The sequence below is a fragment of the Hesperophylax consimilis genome, chromosome 17, assembly GCF_061612785.1.
Source record: "Hesperophylax consimilis isolate HC1 chromosome 17, BYU_Hcon_1.0, whole genome shotgun sequence".
NCBI lineage: Eukaryota > Metazoa > Arthropoda > Insecta > Trichoptera > Limnephilidae > Hesperophylax > Hesperophylax consimilis.
In genome coordinates this window covers 24,664,294-24,681,453 of record NC_142852.1, presented here as the reverse complement: position 1 = coordinate 24,681,453, position 17,160 = coordinate 24,664,294, and the positions used below count along the sequence as shown (strand labels likewise).

General features: G+C 34.0%; 1 protein-coding gene across 1 annotated transcript; it reads left to right on the top strand.

Annotated features, from left to right (window-relative positions):
• Window positions 1-592: 592 nt before the first annotated feature.
• On the top strand, window positions 593-16,744 carry LOC149416317 (uncharacterized). Its single transcript, XM_089641947.1, has 5 exons — window positions 593-706; window positions 5,085-5,199; window positions 12,357-12,509; window positions 12,662-12,759; window positions 16,649-16,744. Exons 2-5 carry the CDS (start codon window positions 5,133-5,135, stop codon window positions 16,742-16,744), a joined length of 414 nt encoding a protein of 137 aa, XP_089498073.1. The 5' UTR covers window positions 593-706; window positions 5,085-5,132.
• The last annotated feature ends 416 nt before the right edge of the window (window positions 16,745-17,160 follow it).

The following is a 17,160-nucleotide window of genomic DNA, read 5'->3' as shown; positions in this document are numbered from 1 at the left end:
ATTAAAAAAAAAATTAAACAAATTAGAAAATAATTGATTGAATAACACCTTTTGGGGAAAAGGCTTTAGTCGGATGTATTCGGAGGAATGAATGTGACCATAAACAAGGTGACAGTTGGTTTAGTGTTGTTTGGCATATTTTTATATTTTTTTTTAATTGTACAAAAGAATATTTTTTTCAATTACAGTACAATTTTACATACGTCAGCATTTAGCTAGATGACTATTCAATAATTGTTTTAAGTCATTTAGAGAACAGTCACTTACATCCAAATTCATTGCAAGTTTATTTAATATCATAGCATCCCAAGAGAAATGAGCTATCTTGCTTGCTTTCCGCCCATATATTGGCAGTTGGTACCACTCGCGTGGAATGACTGGCAAATTGTGGTGAATATGAAATGTTCATTAAAAATCATTATTCTTAGTTAAGATCTTCTTAATAATAACCGTTCTTATTAATTACCGTTATTAATTATCATATGATGAATACGTATGTTAACAATATGTATGTATTCAAAAGTCACATGATGAAAATGTTTTTTTCTTTGTGTTATCTGGTCGCCATGAAAATTATAATAATTGTCTATGACTTCATTCTTGTCTATGCATAACCTATAAATATTTTTGACATGTGCTTTCTTCTCCGAGAGCCGTTTCTTCCTGTTAAACATACTATCCCACGCCTGTGATGGTTATTGGTAAAGTAAGTACTCATTCTTATATTCATCGCTATTTATTTGGTAGCTGCCGTTATTCCAGTTTAGTTAGGGAATCATTGGGCGTTTTGTCACAGTAGAATGTTTAAACTGTCAATTTGACGTCTACCAATTATTAGATTAGTATTTAGAAGGCATTTATTACAATTACCCAACAAAAAACATATTGTTAACAGATATTTTGTTAAAAGCGGAATGGCGGTAAACATTGTAAATATATAAATATAGTTTTTCCACGAAAAACAACGTTTCTCTTAACCGTTGTCATATCTTCAAGGTTTTAAAATATGTGTTTTGGCTACGACTTCGTTATTTTGACAGGATATTCCAAGCGAAACCACATTTAATTTTTTTAATGTTTTTTTTTATTCTAGATAAAATAAAATTACATTTTCACTTATTTAACTAGAAAAAACTAATACATTACATATTAATATATAACATTACGATTTTATTCACGATCATTTTTTTGTTGACTGAGCATAAAACTGAACAACTTTTTTTAAAATTTACCTACACTTTTTTCATTTTTAATTTCGTCTGGGAGGCAATTATATATGTTGCTCCTCTCGAAACCAATGGATTGCTTGCTGTAATGAGTATGTATGGAGTTTAAATGTATTTTTTCGTGTTGCCGTGTAAAGTGTGTGTGCACTTGGTACGTTTTAATGATTTCTGTATTTGGATGTATGAGTTTATTATTTATTTTGCATATAAGGAGACATGTATAATATTCATAAAAAGTTTCTTAATGTTAATAGTTTTGTTTCCATGCATAATTTTTCTGTTGATGTTCTCGGTTTAAAGTGAAATAGCTTTTTGACTACTTTGTTTTGTTTTACGTGTAGTTCATTTCTGTATGTTTCATTGGTGGCCATCCCAATAAATCTGCACTCATGTTCCACCGGGCAAACACGGTTGATCAAATAACCTCATTTCTAAAAAAGAAGAAGCCCGATCTAGAATTTACGGTAGAGAAACTCGTTACGAGACATGAGAGGTATGCCTCTTTCAAAATAGGAATTCTGGAAAATAGTTTCCATTTTTTCCTGGACCCCATGATCTGGCCTGAAAACGTGGCCTTCAACGAATGGTCATTTCGGAGGCCACGACCCAAAACCAAGATGGCCGACACCAACATGCACGAAAACCGACAATAGTGAAATCTACCAAAACGTCAGAAGTTTAAATAATAAAATTTTAGATTTTATGACCAATGTAATGTGTCAGAAACCACTTCTGGTTGCTCTTACTGAAACGTAGCTAACTTCGGGCACGTATTCCGCCGAGCTATTCGGAAATCTATACCACGTATACAGGAAGGATAGAGGCAGTCGCGGAGGAGGGACACTCCTGGCCCTCCGAGCTGACAGCCACTCACACGCTGAAAGACTGGAATACACGGAAACCCAAGGTGAAGACTTGTGGGTGAAACTATCATACAGAAATGTTATCATATATATATGTGTAGTATACTTTCCTCTTAATACAAAATCGGAATAATATAAATTATTTTATGAGAAAATCATTAGTGAAAGTGCAAAACTACAATCTAAAAATATTATTATCTTCGGTGATTTTAACTTTTCGTTAGGGAAGAACCCGAATGATGTTTACGATTATTTTTGTTCTTTTTATGATTTGACACAAGTAAACACTGTTTATAACATTAATGCACGCAAGTTAGACTAAGTATTAATTAACATACATTCCAAAAATGCTGTTGTCCGTCGCCATGATTCTCCACTTGTCAAAGAAGACCTTAATCACCCTTCACTATCATTCACACTCGAGTACATAACAAAAACCCAAGAAAAATCAGACATACTGCCCCCGGACATAAATATGGGTTGGATTTTCAACGAAAACTCAGATCATACACTTAGAAATGCCTTAGAACAACATAACTGGAATCATTATGACTGCCTCGATTTAAACCTAGCTGCTGAAATGTTTTATAAGCAGCTCAATAATATTTTTGACTTTTGCTTAAAGAAAAGATCCACACGTATGCTCGGAGATGATGTACAATATCCAAAATGGTTCACTGGAGAGACCATTCATCACATATGAGAGAAAAATAAAATGCACCATCTTTGGAAAAAAACTAAATCGGAACATGCCTTAACAAACTTTAAAAAAAAATCACGAAAATTAATCAAGCAGTTAATTGGAAAGACCTACACTGACTTGACACGTGAAGCAGAGAATAGTATTATAACAGACCCCACTTGATTTTGGTCTTACACGAACGATAAACGCCGCGTCTGTGACAAACTTAATCACATGACCTTTAATGAAAATCAATACAATGAATATTCTGAAATCGCAGAAGGTTTCGCAGATTATTTTCAATCAGTATTCAGCGACAATATTCCCAAACTTGACATTTCCTCTATAGCTTATTCGTCACACAATGCTTTACCTGTTCAAATTCACGAAATTAACGATGATGATATTGTTGCCGTTTTTCACAAGCTAAAACCTAAATACTCTGTCGGTCCAGATTTTATACCACCCATCATACTCAAAACATCTAATTCAACCTCTAAAGCACATTTTTAACTTTTGACTTCGTAATAATACCTTCCCTGAAATGTGGAAACTAAAAAAAGTCACGCCTATACACAAAGAAGGCAAAAATCGGCAATCGATAATTACAGACCTGTAGCTGTCTTATCAGCACCCGCAAAACTTTTAGAAACCATAATTTACTCACAGATATATAATCAAACAAAACATACACTCACCGAGAATCAGCATGGATTTCGCCCCGCTCTATCACCCTCAACAAACCTTATGAATCTCACCACCTATATAAATAAATCGTTTGAAAAATTTTTACATTTCGATCTGATTTATACAGACTTCGAAAAAGCATTTGATAAATTCGACCATGATTTTTTACTAATAAAATTGAGTGAAATCGGATTCTCTCAGGATTTTTTTCTCTTTCGTAGCTAGCTACTTACACAATTGTCGTCAGCATGTCAGTACACCAGTTCTCTCACGAATACAAAACTAACTCCGGGATTCCCTAGGGATCGAATCTAGGACCCCTCCTCTTTCTTTTATTCATTAATGATATGGGCAAGACCATTAACCGCTTAAAATATCTCCTCTTTGCTGACGATATCAAATTTTTCAGAGCTATCAAAAGTTGTATCGATTCCATTCTTCTGCAGAATGATCTTGATTCTCTTGTCAAATGGTCGGAATTAAATAAATTACCATTCAGCATCCAGAAATGCAGTGTAATTACATTTACAAGATGCAAAGATACATTTCTATATCCATATCACATTAATAAAAACTTATTAAAACGCAAAAACTAAATTCGTGACCTTGGGGTTATCTTCGAAGCAAATCTCTCTTTCAAATCCCACATATCTGACATTGTCTCCTTCGCCAACAAAATGCTTGGATTTGTTTTTCGTAATGCGAGATCATTTACTAATGGAATTGCAATACGGAGAACATATGAAGCACTTGTCCGCAGCATCCTGGAATACAGCTCCATTATTTGGCCCCCTTCTGAACAAAACCATATCTTAGAAATAGAAAAAGTACAAAAAAGGTTTATGCGTTACCTGTATATGAGGGAATATACATAGGTACTATCCATTCCTTTATTCATCCTTGTTCTTAACAGGAATGCTCGATTTCAATACATCAGAAGCCCGCAGAAAAATATTTTTAGGCAAAAACTTTTTTAAGTTAATCTCTGGTACACTACACAATCCGCCTATGCTGAAAGAGGTTAACTTTTATGTCCCTAACAATTATACTCGAGGGAGAACCCATGCACTCTTATATGCTCCGAAAGCGAGGACTTCTGCCTATCAGAACGCGCCAATAAACAGAGCGACTCAACTGCTTAACGATTCTGCATAAGCCATCGACATTTTCAGTGTCACCTAAAGACAATTCAGTAACTATCTTTTAACATATGTCACAAAATCGTAAAACTGCCTCTGTAAACTTTTTACTTTGTAATCCTCTCCATGATATATTGGTGTATAACCGTTTTATGGAGAACACGAAAAAAAAATAAAAAATATGCAGATTTCAATCAAGTAGTTTAAATGTGAATGTACGAGGCTATAATATAGACATTTTTTAATTTAATTTGGTAACAGATATTATATACGGCTAAATACGCTAATTAAAGGGTTGATTTTATCAATAATATTTTGAATATGCTGTTTAAAAGTTAGGTGTTTATCAATGCACAGCCCAAGATATTTCTCCCGTATCTGGATTTGCAGGTTGTTTTATTCAATTTTTAAGGGTAATTAGTATCCCGTTTTAATTTAACTTGTAATTTTTATCATTTTATTTTATTTTAACAATGTTCTGTTTCAGATATATTTTTGGGGTTAAACCAATAACCAAACTCTACCAAAGCAGACCATGGATCTACTGAAGCCAGATACTACATCCATCAAGACGGAACTAGGGCTCCAGGAAGAAGATGGAGGTGAAATTGCATTTTCTGATTTAGATTTCGACCACCCAGCTGTAACGAAGGAATGCTCGCAATATGCGGAGAGTACTCAGACAGCCAGTTTGTTGCATTGCATACGTGTAAAATATAGAACTTTAAATTCCGATGTCCGGAATCAATGTCTCTTTTGAAATGTCGTGCAAACAGGACACACACTTGTGCATAACATCCTTTCTTATAAAACATGAGCTGTATTGGATATTTACCTTAATATGTGTCCTTGCCGGAAAATACCAAAATGCAGCACTCATTAAACTTTATTATATTATTCATAATAGGTTGTCGGTTCCTCGATTTTCACCTAATTTTATTTGAGATATGATGTGAATTACACGTATTATACGTTAAAAAAACAAATATTGATTGGAGAAATAATATCCCATTGACCGAAAACAACCAAACTCTCTACTACAGGTGCTCTAGAGAAATGTTTTTCCTTCTTGAAGAATCGGTCCCTGAAGCGAACATCTGAGGTCATTTTTTTATCTTAATTTTACCTTGTTGTTCAATGATATTTATTTGTAAAAGAATATTTTTTTTTTTTTCAATTAAAAAAATTCTCGTTAATATCAATTTGACGAAGATACAGGGCTGGCCCTATGCGGGCGCAATTGGTGCAGTTCGCTCCGGGCGTAGAATACTTTTTTTATTTTTTTTTTTATTTTTTTTTTACCGACTATATAAAATAATTGTTACATACAAAATATAATGGTGAAATTAAGTATAAAATATTGTATTTCTTAGTCCTCCTCACTAGGGGGTCCTGTGCCGAGGCGGACTAAAGTTATTTAAATATGGTTTATTTGTCTTCTATGTCGTTTTTAGTGTCTTCTATGTCGTTTTTAGTGTCTTCTATATCGTTTTTAGTGTTTTCATTAGGGTTTTTTCATTGACCTCTTTCAGCCATATTTTTATTAATGATTTGTATTCATTAGGATTTTTTATTAGTTTTATGTCTTGGGGAAGGATGTTATGGAGTTTTGTTGCAAAGTATGTATAGTTTCTTTGTCCGAATGTGGTTTTATAACTTGGAATATTTTTTATATCATTTTTGTTCGATCTAGTGTTATGCATACACAATCTAGTAGAGGATTTGTTATTTTTGAAGAGCTTCAATAATATATTTCTGGCATATATTTGCTGTACATTTGGTACGTCAAAGGAATTGAATATTTCAATTGAAGGCGTTCTAATTGGTACTTTCAATATGGTCTTTATGATTCCTTTTTGAATCGTATTCAGGTTGTGTAGGTACGTATCTGTAGCAGATCCCCATCCTATGATTCCATATTCAATTCGAGAATGACATAATGCGTAGTAGACCTTTTTCATATCCTTTTTATTTAATACGTTTCTTAGATTTTTAAAGAAATATATAAGGCTTGTGAGTTTTTCCGTAATACCTTTGATGTGTAGGTCCCATCTAAGATTTTCGTCGATTATTACTCCGAGATATTTTATGTTTGGTGTTTTTTCGATGACGGGGCAGTAACATTGTATATTATTTCCATGGCATTCGTGTAGTTTTAGTTCTAGTGATTTTATTGGTTGGCTCCTTGCGTTTATTGAAAATGTTATATATTTTGTTTTGCTTATATTAAGGGTAAGCGAGTTGATTTTAAGCCAATTTTGAAGTGCACTAAGCCCCTTTTCAGCCTCATTAAATGTATCCGTCCAATTTTCTTCTTGAAATAATAAAACAGTATCATCAGCAAAACTTATTATGTTTCCTTTAATGGTAAGGTTAGTTAAATCGTTGATATAGATAATGAATAGGATCGGTCCCAGTACACTTCCTTGAGGGACGCCATAGTTTAAAGATAGTAGTTTGCTCTTTTGTTTGCCAATTTGTACTTGTTGTTCTCGCCCTGTTATATATGACTCTAATAAGTTCATTGTTGTTTCGGCCATTCCTATTTTTTTTAGCTTAGTTAGTAGTATTTTATGGTCTATTGTGTCAAAAGCTTTTTGAAGATCTATGAATAAAGCCAAACACTTTTTCCCTTCATCTATGTTTTTTATGGCTATGCTTGTTAGATTTTCTATGGCATCATTGGTGCTTAGATTTTCCCTAAAGCCATATTGGGATGGTGATAATAATTTGTTTTGTTCAAGAAAATGAACAATTTGCTTCTTCATTACAGTTTCCAAGATTTTTGAAAAGGAGCTTAAGAGACTTATGGGTCGGTAGTTATATATATCCTTTTTGTTACCACTTTTATGTATAGGTATAACTGTTGCTTTTTTAAGGCATGAGGGGAATACATTTGTAGATATAGACAGATTGACCAAGTATGTCAAAGGGAAGGTCAGTTCATTTTGGAGTTGTTTTATTGTTTTATTTGAGATTATATCATTTCCCGATGATTTATTAACATTGAGGGATGCAATTGCGTTTCTGATTTCAGTATTGGTTACATTAGTTAACTTTAATTTATCTATCTGGTTCATACTTTCCTTTTCTTCTGGTAAAATGCTAGTTTTTGGATGTCTGATTTGCTTTGCCAATTTTGACCCTATATTTGTAAAAAATTCGTTTACGTATTCGAGAATTTTGTCCGGATGCTTTTCGAAAGAGATTTGGGTATTTTCAATTGTTAGTTCATCTATGTTTTTGTTATGGGATGATTTTGCACTTGTAATTTCATTAATGATCTTCCATAATTTGCGTGGGTCATTGTTACATTCGTCTATTTTTTTCTTATAATAATTTTCTTTGACATTGCGTACAACATTTTTGCAAATATTTCTGTATCTTTTATAATATCGTTGTATAAAAATATCACAAGGATTTAATCTAACTTTCCTGTGTAGTTCATCTCTTTTTCTAATGCAATTTATAACGCTTTGGGTTATCCATGGTTTAAGATGTTGATTTTTATGTGAAATCTTTTTTTCTATTGATTTGGTATTTGACATGATGGTATGAGTTATATATTCAATGAATTTACTCCAGGCACTATTTGTATCAAGGTTCTCCAGTAGGTTTATCCAGTTTGTATTTAGTAATTGTTGTTTTACTTCATTCCATATGGTTTCTGTCTTCTGCACGATAATTGGGTAGGGCTGCGATCTTTGTATTTCCTTTTTTGTTATAGATAAAATTGTTGTATAGTGGTCGGTTATAGTAGAGGTGAATATGATAGAGTTGGTTGGTTTAACAGTCTTGCTGAATATGTGGTCGATGCAAGATTTGCTGTCATTTGTAACACGCGTAGGTTTATTTATCAAACTTTCAAGTCCGTGGGCGGCCAGTGTTTGCAGATAATCAGTTCTATTTGGATGACCGTTTTCTAGTATGTCAATATTTATATCTCCGATGAGGAAGACATTTTTTTTGTTTTTTAGAAGATTGAGTTCATTAGAAAGCGTTTCAAGAAACTGATTAATATTATTTGTAGCTGGTGATCGATACAGAGCTAATATAGTGGTTTCATCACCCACTTTGATTTTCAAACAGTTTGCATTTGGGTAATTTATTTCATTGACTTCAGTTTTAGTGTCATCTTTAACACCTCGACTCCGGTGATGGGTCTGGTTTGACCCAGTGTTTTAAAAAAAAAAGATTTTGCCGCAAATATCTCGTTTAGGCTAATTTCCTTTTGTCTATTCTTTCATCAAATATTTACCCACATTTCGACTCAAAAATGATTAAAATCGGACACGTTTTAAAAAAGTTATAAGAATAATTGTGTATAAAAACACGCAAAAACTCCATTTCTTCTCAGTTGAATTCGAGCAGCCGACGAAACAGCATATCTCTCGCTCTGTCCTTCCGTCTTTGTCTCTCACAGTCAGCGCAGATGTTGTCAACCATTCGGGCACATTTCTAGTATTGTGATTTTTGTTTGTGACTTTGTTTTAATTTTTTTTTTCGTAGCGTACGAACGCAATGGCAAAGCAAAATTATTTATCTGATAATGAGATCGAAAAGCTACTTCAGTTCGAACAGTGAGATCAGTGATGATGGCGACTTGGAATTCGAAACATTAGATCCAGAATTTGAAAGTGATCCGGAAGAAATATTACTAGAGGAAATATCTGAAAGTGGAAAAAGAAGTGATAATGAAGTTAGTGTAGGAAATTCGAATGAATCCGTTGCAGATCAACATTTATACGTGTCGAATTCCGGATTCCAATGGAATTCTGCGCCACCAGCCAGCTCACGTACCAGAAGCCATAACATTATTTCTTCTACCCCTGGATTGAAAAACGGTAGCCAGAACATAGTATCCATCAGAGATGCTTTTGATTTGTTTATTTCAAATGAAATGGTGCAGGAAATTATTGAAAATACGAATAAATTCTGTCAGCTCAATCCGAAAAATTCTAGCTTTCCTAACATTACGAAGACAGAAATGTATGCATTTTTTGGAGTTCTTTTGGCTTCAGGAAGAAATCGCGGCCGAAAGTTAGAACTAAGCGAACTTTGGACTACCGAGGATTTATTCCGGCAGCATTTTTTCCCCTCCGCTTTATCTAGAGATCGCTTCCGCTATATTCTTAGCAATATACGTTTCGATAACATTTATTGAATGATATAATATATCGATGAATTATTTTTGTGAATTTTAGCATTTTTAATATATTTTAACTAATAAAAAACTGTTAAACTTTTTATAATTGATAGTGCTATATAATTATTTTGCTGCTGAATTTTTAATAATAAATCCATTTGGTGTTTTGTGTATGTATATAAATTTTATTAATCGTCGAATCATTTTTGTATTTTCGTATTTAGAATTTGCTTTTATTCCGTTTTTTTAAATGAAAATTGTTAATTTAAATTTGTTTTGTTGAAAAATAAAAGTTTTGGTATTTTTTAATGTGTGTCATTCAATGGTTTTAATAGTGACAAATAAATGTGTGAGGAAAGTAAATACTCAACTTGAATTTGAATGCCATTATATAATATTTTCTAATATTTGCATAAGCAATCATCGTTTAATATGGCTATAAATTGAATTTATTTTCTCTTTACACATCTTTCTATTAGAGGTACAGCCACAAGTAAATTATCAAATAAGTGATTTATTTCTGGTATTTTAAATAATACACGATATTTTTGTAAATGCACACCATCGAAAATTTTAATAATTATAGAAATAAAAATGTTTGTTTCCGCTGACGAACGCTTCCTGTCCCCCTCTCCCGCACTGCCCTCCTCATTCCCCTGACCGTCAACCCGGCACCCGCTCGGCCGTGTCAGGCCCGTCGTCAATTCAGTCGTTGATTAGCTGTTGCGCGGGATGTCCGCGCCGCTGTATATCGACGAACCGCAAAATTTACGGAATACTAATTTCTAAAACTTCCATCTTCATACAAGAAACACAGGGGATATGTTATGAGTTAATGAGGAACTACAATAATATCATATAAAAGTAAGAATATGAACGAAAAATGCATAAAAAGCCATTTAATTTCATCATTTCAGCCGGGTCAATCTGGACCCACCACCGCCGCATGTGTTTCATTTTCAACCTCCGGGTTTTACGTGTTAATGTACACTATCACACCATCATTTTTTGTGTAATTCAAATTGGTTGCATATGAGGTGTAATTATTAATATGCAAGGGTGAATATTTATCCTTTATCCAGCACTCAGTGAGGATAATTATATCAAGATTAATTTTTAGATTCTTAATTAATATCTGAAGTTCATCGAAGTTTTTGTTGATACTTCGTATATTTTTTATTTAATATATTAAAATTGTTTTTAAGAGTTAGCAGTTCATCTGGTTTGTTTGTAGTTATTGTTTCCTTATCCATGTTCTCAGTAGGTATTTCAGTTTGGTGTGTTCAAGTAAGTGATTTGTTATATTAATTTATCGAGGTCGTCCAGATGATTTACGTACAAAATTTTTTGATCATGACCCTTACGAACCATTATTTTCCCATTTTTGATCCAAACAAATTCATAATTTTTTTCTTTGGCTAGTTGCTTTGCTATCCAAAGCAACTCTTTTTTGTAGGGACTTATTACTTCACCTATGTACACTTTTTCGTTTGTCAAATCCTTTAGTAAATTAAGGTCCATTTCTCTTTTTTTAGATAGAAGGATTTCTTTTAGTTTAATTTCTGTAAATTTTACTAGGATTTTTGGCGGAGCATTAAGTCTTCGGTCTGTAGTTCTGGTCACATTGTTTATATCAGCGTGTTTGATTTGAACTCCAGCTGCAGATGCGACTTTTTTTATAATTTCCTCCAGTTGTTCACCATTTCTTTGTGGAATTCCTGCAATTTCTAGGTAGTGCAGATTTGATGTATATTCAATTTCATCTAGTCTTAGTTCCATTTTTTTTACTGTAGCGTTTTTTCCCACTTGCTCTTTTTTCATATTTTCAAGTTCGTTTTGGATTGATTTATTTTGGTTATTATTTGTATCCAGTTTTTTAATAATTTCGTCATATTGAGCACTTATGTACTCAATACTTTTTATAGATTCCGTATTCTGACATTCAATTTTTTGAATTATATCCTTTTTTAAAGAATCAAACTTTTTGTCGATATAATCAAAAATTTTATCCATAGTTTGTTTGTCCTCTTTATCAAGGTTTGATTTATTGCTACGTGTTTGGGTATTAGACATTTTGTTCACGGTTTGCAAGAAAATTGGGTTCAAAAATGCCCCCACTTCAATTCAAATTCAAAATATTGTCTCTGGTTTCAGTGACAGCCAGAACAATATTTCATTAGGTTTATGTCTATGGCTTTAAATGTCACTTGTTACGCTAATAAGAATTTGTTTTTAGAATCACTGTTATAATAGATGTGTTCACACTTTGATTATTTAATAATCGGAAAACGATCCACTTTTTGAATGTGATACAATTAGTTTTTGTATGAAAATCACAATGTAGATAACGATTTTTAAAGCTTTTTGTAGGACGAGAAATTTGCTTGCTTAATTGAAAACTTAACCTTACACATCGCCCTTGATATTATTTTTGATAAATACCGCTCAACAAATAACACAAATCATCATTTTAATGATTACAGTGATATCCTGCCTCGGCGTGTACTAATTTAGACTGTAATGGCAGCCAAAATTAAATTCGCGCCTGGCACCGTTTGGTTAGGGGCTGGCCATGCAAAGATTCATTCTATTAACTGTCCTTTTTTATTCCAGAAAACATTAATGTAAAGACAGTCACCACAAACGCAGATCTTGGACCCCGACAAGAAAGTGAAGTGGCGCTTACTTATATGAAAGTTGACATAGACCTGCCGGATGTAAAAGAGGAATGCTTAGAACGCTTTGGAAGAATTACCAAGGAAGCAGGTAAAACCAATTTTTCACTGTAAACTTGAACGATTCGGACTCCTATTTTTTTTAACCTTTCTACGAACTTACTTCGCTTATTAACTCTAAGTTTAGGAAATAAGTTTAACTGAGTCTTTTTCACCCATGTTATTTTTCAAATTTGTCGACAGATCTTCAGACGCAATTTGTGGAAAACGGATTCACTCCTCCCCATCACAACTACTCCTCCTGTCCTAAGTCAAATTTTGCAATAAACGTACGCAACCATGTAAGAGAAAAACCTTTTACATGTTCCTTGTGCAACTATGCATGTAATCATAAGGGTCATTTAAAGAGCCACATGCTGATTCACAGTGGAGAAAAACCTTTTTCATGTTTGGAGTGCAACTATGCAAGTTATCAACAGGGTAACCTGAAGACACACTTGCTGACTCACAGTGGAGAAAAACCTTTTTCATGTTCCATGTGCAACTATGCGTGTTCTCAAAAGGGTCAGCTGAAGAGGCACATGCTGATTCACAGTGGAGAAAAACCTTTTTCATGTTCGGAGTGCAACTATGCATGTTATCAAAAAAGCGAACTAAACGGACACATGCGGATTCACAGTAAAGAAAAACCTTTTTCATGTTCCGTGTGCACCTATGCATGTTATCGAAAGAACGACCTAACGACCCACATGCGGACTCACAGTGGAGAAAAACCTTTTACATGTTCCTTGTGCAACTATGCATGTAATCATAAGGGTCATTTAGAGAGCCACATACTGACTCACAGTGGAAAAAAACTGTTTTCATGTTCCGTGTGCAACTATGCGTGTTTTCGAAAGGGTCAGCTGAAGGGGCACATGCTAATTCACAGTGGAGAAAAACCTTTTTCATGTTCGGAGTGCAACTATGCAAGTTATCAACAGTGTAACCTGAAGACACACTTGCTGACTCACAGTAGAGAAAAACCTTTTTCATGTTCCATGTGCAACTATACGTGTTGTCGAAAGGGTCAGCTAAAGAGGCACATTCTGATTCACAGTGGACCAAAACCTTTTTCATGTTCCGTGTGCAACTATGTGTGTTGTCGAAAGGGTCAGCTGAAGAGGCACATGCTGATTCACGGTAGAGAAAAACCTTTTTCATGTTCTGTGTGCAACTTTGCATGTAATCATAAGAGTTATTAAAGAGCCACATGCTGACTCACAGTGCAGAAAAACCTTTTTCGTGTTAGGAGTGCAACTATGCATGTTATCAAAAAGCGAACTAAACGAACACATGCGGATTCACAGTAAAGAAAAACCTTTTTCATGGTCCGTGTGCACCTATGCATGTTATCGAAAGAGCGACCTAACGAGCCACATACTGACTCACAGTGGAGAAAAACCTTTTTCATGTCACCTGTGCAACTATGCATATAATGGAAGGGGTCAACTGATAAGCCACATGCTGATTCACACTGGAGAAAAACCTTTTTCATGTTCCGAGAGTAACTATTTATGTAGTCAAAAAAGCCGTTTGACTACCCACATGCTGATTCACATTGGAGAAAAACCTTTTTCAAGTTCTGAGTGCAATTATTCATTTTCTCAAAAGAGCAATTTAAAGAGCCACATGCTGACTCACACAGGAAAAAACCTTTACATGTCCTGAGTGCTTTAATTCATTTTCTCGAAAGGGCACTTTAAAGAGCCACATGCTGACTCACAGTGAAAAAAAAACATTTTTCTTGTACCTCTCAGTGCAATTATTCATGTTCTCAAAAGTGCAATTGAAAGAACCACATGCTGACTCACACAGGATAAAAACCTTTTACATGTATATAGAAGAAAAATTATGTCAATCCATAAAAGATTTCAATAAACCTGCCATGAAAAAGGATTAAGCCTATTTTTTGTAAACATTAGAATCATAGAAAAAAACATAGATGAATTAATAATATCATTAAAAGAGTTAAATTATTTTCCGGGATGCATACGCATAGTGTTAACAGAAACGCATTCAGCCGGGGAATTGAATCATACTCTTCCGGGGTATTCATATTATACAACTATAACAAAATTAAACAAAAACTCTGGTGTCGGAATATTCATATCCAACCAGTAAAATGTACTCGATATTAAAGAGATTAGAATAGATGACAGTGTTAGAAATGTTTACATTTTGAATATTGAATAAGGACATAAATAAACATTATTGCTATTTATCGTATGCATATTTCGATAATATCACAAGTTATAAATGAATTAAAAAATATTTTATTCAATTTTAGAAACCAAAATAATGTTATTGTTGGGGATATCAATTTAGATATCGCAAACGACTACTATAGTATGGATAAAGATAAATACCTGAACATGTTAGCGGAACTCAACTATTTATCGTGCGTAAATTCATATACTAGGAACGTTCCAGATCAACGACCTTCATGTTAAGATCATATTTTTACAAATATTCCTGATATCCACAATATAAAATCAGCTGTCATTCATACTCATATTACTGATCATTACTCATTTATGTTTATCCATAAATTTAGCAATCCTATATTGCCATCATTTAAACAAAATAATACCTCAAAAATAGTACTCGATATGGATACAATAAAAAATAAATTAGAATCGGAAAATTGGATAGAATTATTTCAATTTAATGATGTCAATGTTTGTTGTAAAATATTTGAAGAAAAAATTCCCAAATACATAAATGACTCATCAAATAATATAATACCCAAATCCAAACTATCTACATTTAAACCTATAAAACCATGGATTACTCACGGTTTAAAACCCATTACCTCCATGATTTTATTTTTATTTTTATAAACTTGAATCATCATTATAATCCGATAGTTTAGGCTTAAAGAAAACCCCAAAATCAGTTTTACAATTTTCCACCAGCCCGCCCTCTCGCCAGAGCGTCTAGAAAATTGATGCCTAAACGCAACTCTTAGAGGTAACCCACCCTAACAAAATTTGTCAGCTATGGGTAAAATGCAGTCAACTGTTTGAATTATATTGATTATATGAAATAAATATTATTGCCTTTGTTTTTAATTCATTGAAAAAAAATATATAAATGGAAAATACGCAAAATAAAAAAAAAATTCAATATTTAAAAAAAACATTGTAAAATGAGGAAAAGTAACCAAATCTAAGCAAATTATTCTCTAAGTGATACGATAAATGAAGGGCGCGGTTGCAGGGCCGTCACCGATAGACTGTTGGATTTTTTTTACATAGAGCACAACGAATTCGAGATTCGCCACGATATGTCAAATGAAATTCTTGCATTCGACGCACACGATTCCCATCTTCTGCGTCATGGCCTTCTTCCTTCACACGAGAATCTCCGAATCCGGTATTGACCTGATTTAGAAAAGACAATAAAAGAGTACAGGTAACTTCCACACGGAATGCCTTCTGGGATGGTTTTCTCTGTCGCCTATTCATCTAGTTTCACATATCATCCTCTTAATTCCTAAAGAAGCATAGCAACTTCCATCCATTTAAAAGAGTGCTGCTCAGGCAAGATGCAAATAAAGGCCAGTACCACTTCTTTGACCGAATGTTGACCAGATAATTTTGTATACCATTATCATAAAGGTCTACCCCACCCATTCCCAAATTATAATTTCGTGTTGGCATACTGGGTAACCGATTTGTTTTGCATGCTTCCTAAAACTTTGCCGTTTTAGTCTTTCTTCAATTTCTGCCAACTCTGCACTTGACTTACCGGCTCCATTCGATCTTAGTTCGTGGCCACTGTTACTTCACGGTTGTCCTAACCAACGGCATACGAGGATTTGGCTTTCTACGTCTAACACGGCATCAAATTCACCTGCTAGGTAAATGTTCGCTATGCGCAAGGGAAATATAGAAGAAAATGTTACCTTTAGGCAATTACTTTCCTGTCTTCAACTTGCCTGAAGCTTCAAGGTTATGGAAGCGAACTGGCTAACATATGCCAGTAGCGCACATTTTCTTATCCTTCAGGATACATATCAAATGGTGAGATGTGAAGAAATTGTCCATAAATAGCTATTGGCGTGCGGGGAACTCTATATTTTCCATTATAGACAGTACGACGGATAATCTCTGACCTAATACGGGGTCATATGTATCAGAAACTCTAATCTTATATCTAATATGGCATTGCATTGTTTCGAAACAGGTAGCCATCGGAGGAAGCAAGACACCAAATCTCGTAGCCAACTTTGATTGGCTTATTCCTAATGTACATCTTGCAATAATGCCGACCGAAATATGACACCATTTGCTCGTCGATGGAAAGTTTGTGTACAAAAACACCAAATTGAAGATATTTCACGTTTAGCATGAAACAATGGACGAACCTACAAATAAAGATGGAACGTTAGTCGAAGAATACTAAATATAAAAAGTTTATGTTATGGCTACTATACCTTAGCCATTCTGTCGGTTATATCTAGATTGTTGTTATCGCAAAAATGTATCTGGCGCTTTATAAGCTCGAAATGTGGACGTTGGTTCCTTTTTTGATGAGGCTTACACCCAAGGTCGGGTCAGACAAATAATAATCTGTGGTAGATGGCAATGTGTTGTAGCCGGTCAACACAGAAACCAAGAAAACGCTTCAATTCGTATATATCTTACTGGAATTCGGTATTGGTTTTAAATCGAGCGTATTTGATCATACTCTCAAGA

Bases quoted from the DNA above. Each gene is read 5' to 3' on its own strand.
- LOC149416317 (XM_089641947.1), top strand. From the start codon at position 5,133: ATGGATCTACTGAAGCCAGATACTACATCCATCAAGACGGAACTAGGG. The intron at 5,200-12,356 runs GTGAAATTGCAT...TTTTTATTCCAG, and splicing joins GCTCCAGGAAGAAGATGGAG to AAAACATTAATGTAAAGACA. The intron at 12,760-16,648 runs GTAAGAGAAAAA...GTTTCGAAACAG, and splicing joins CAATAAACGTACGCAACCAT to GTAGCCATCGGAGGAAGCAA.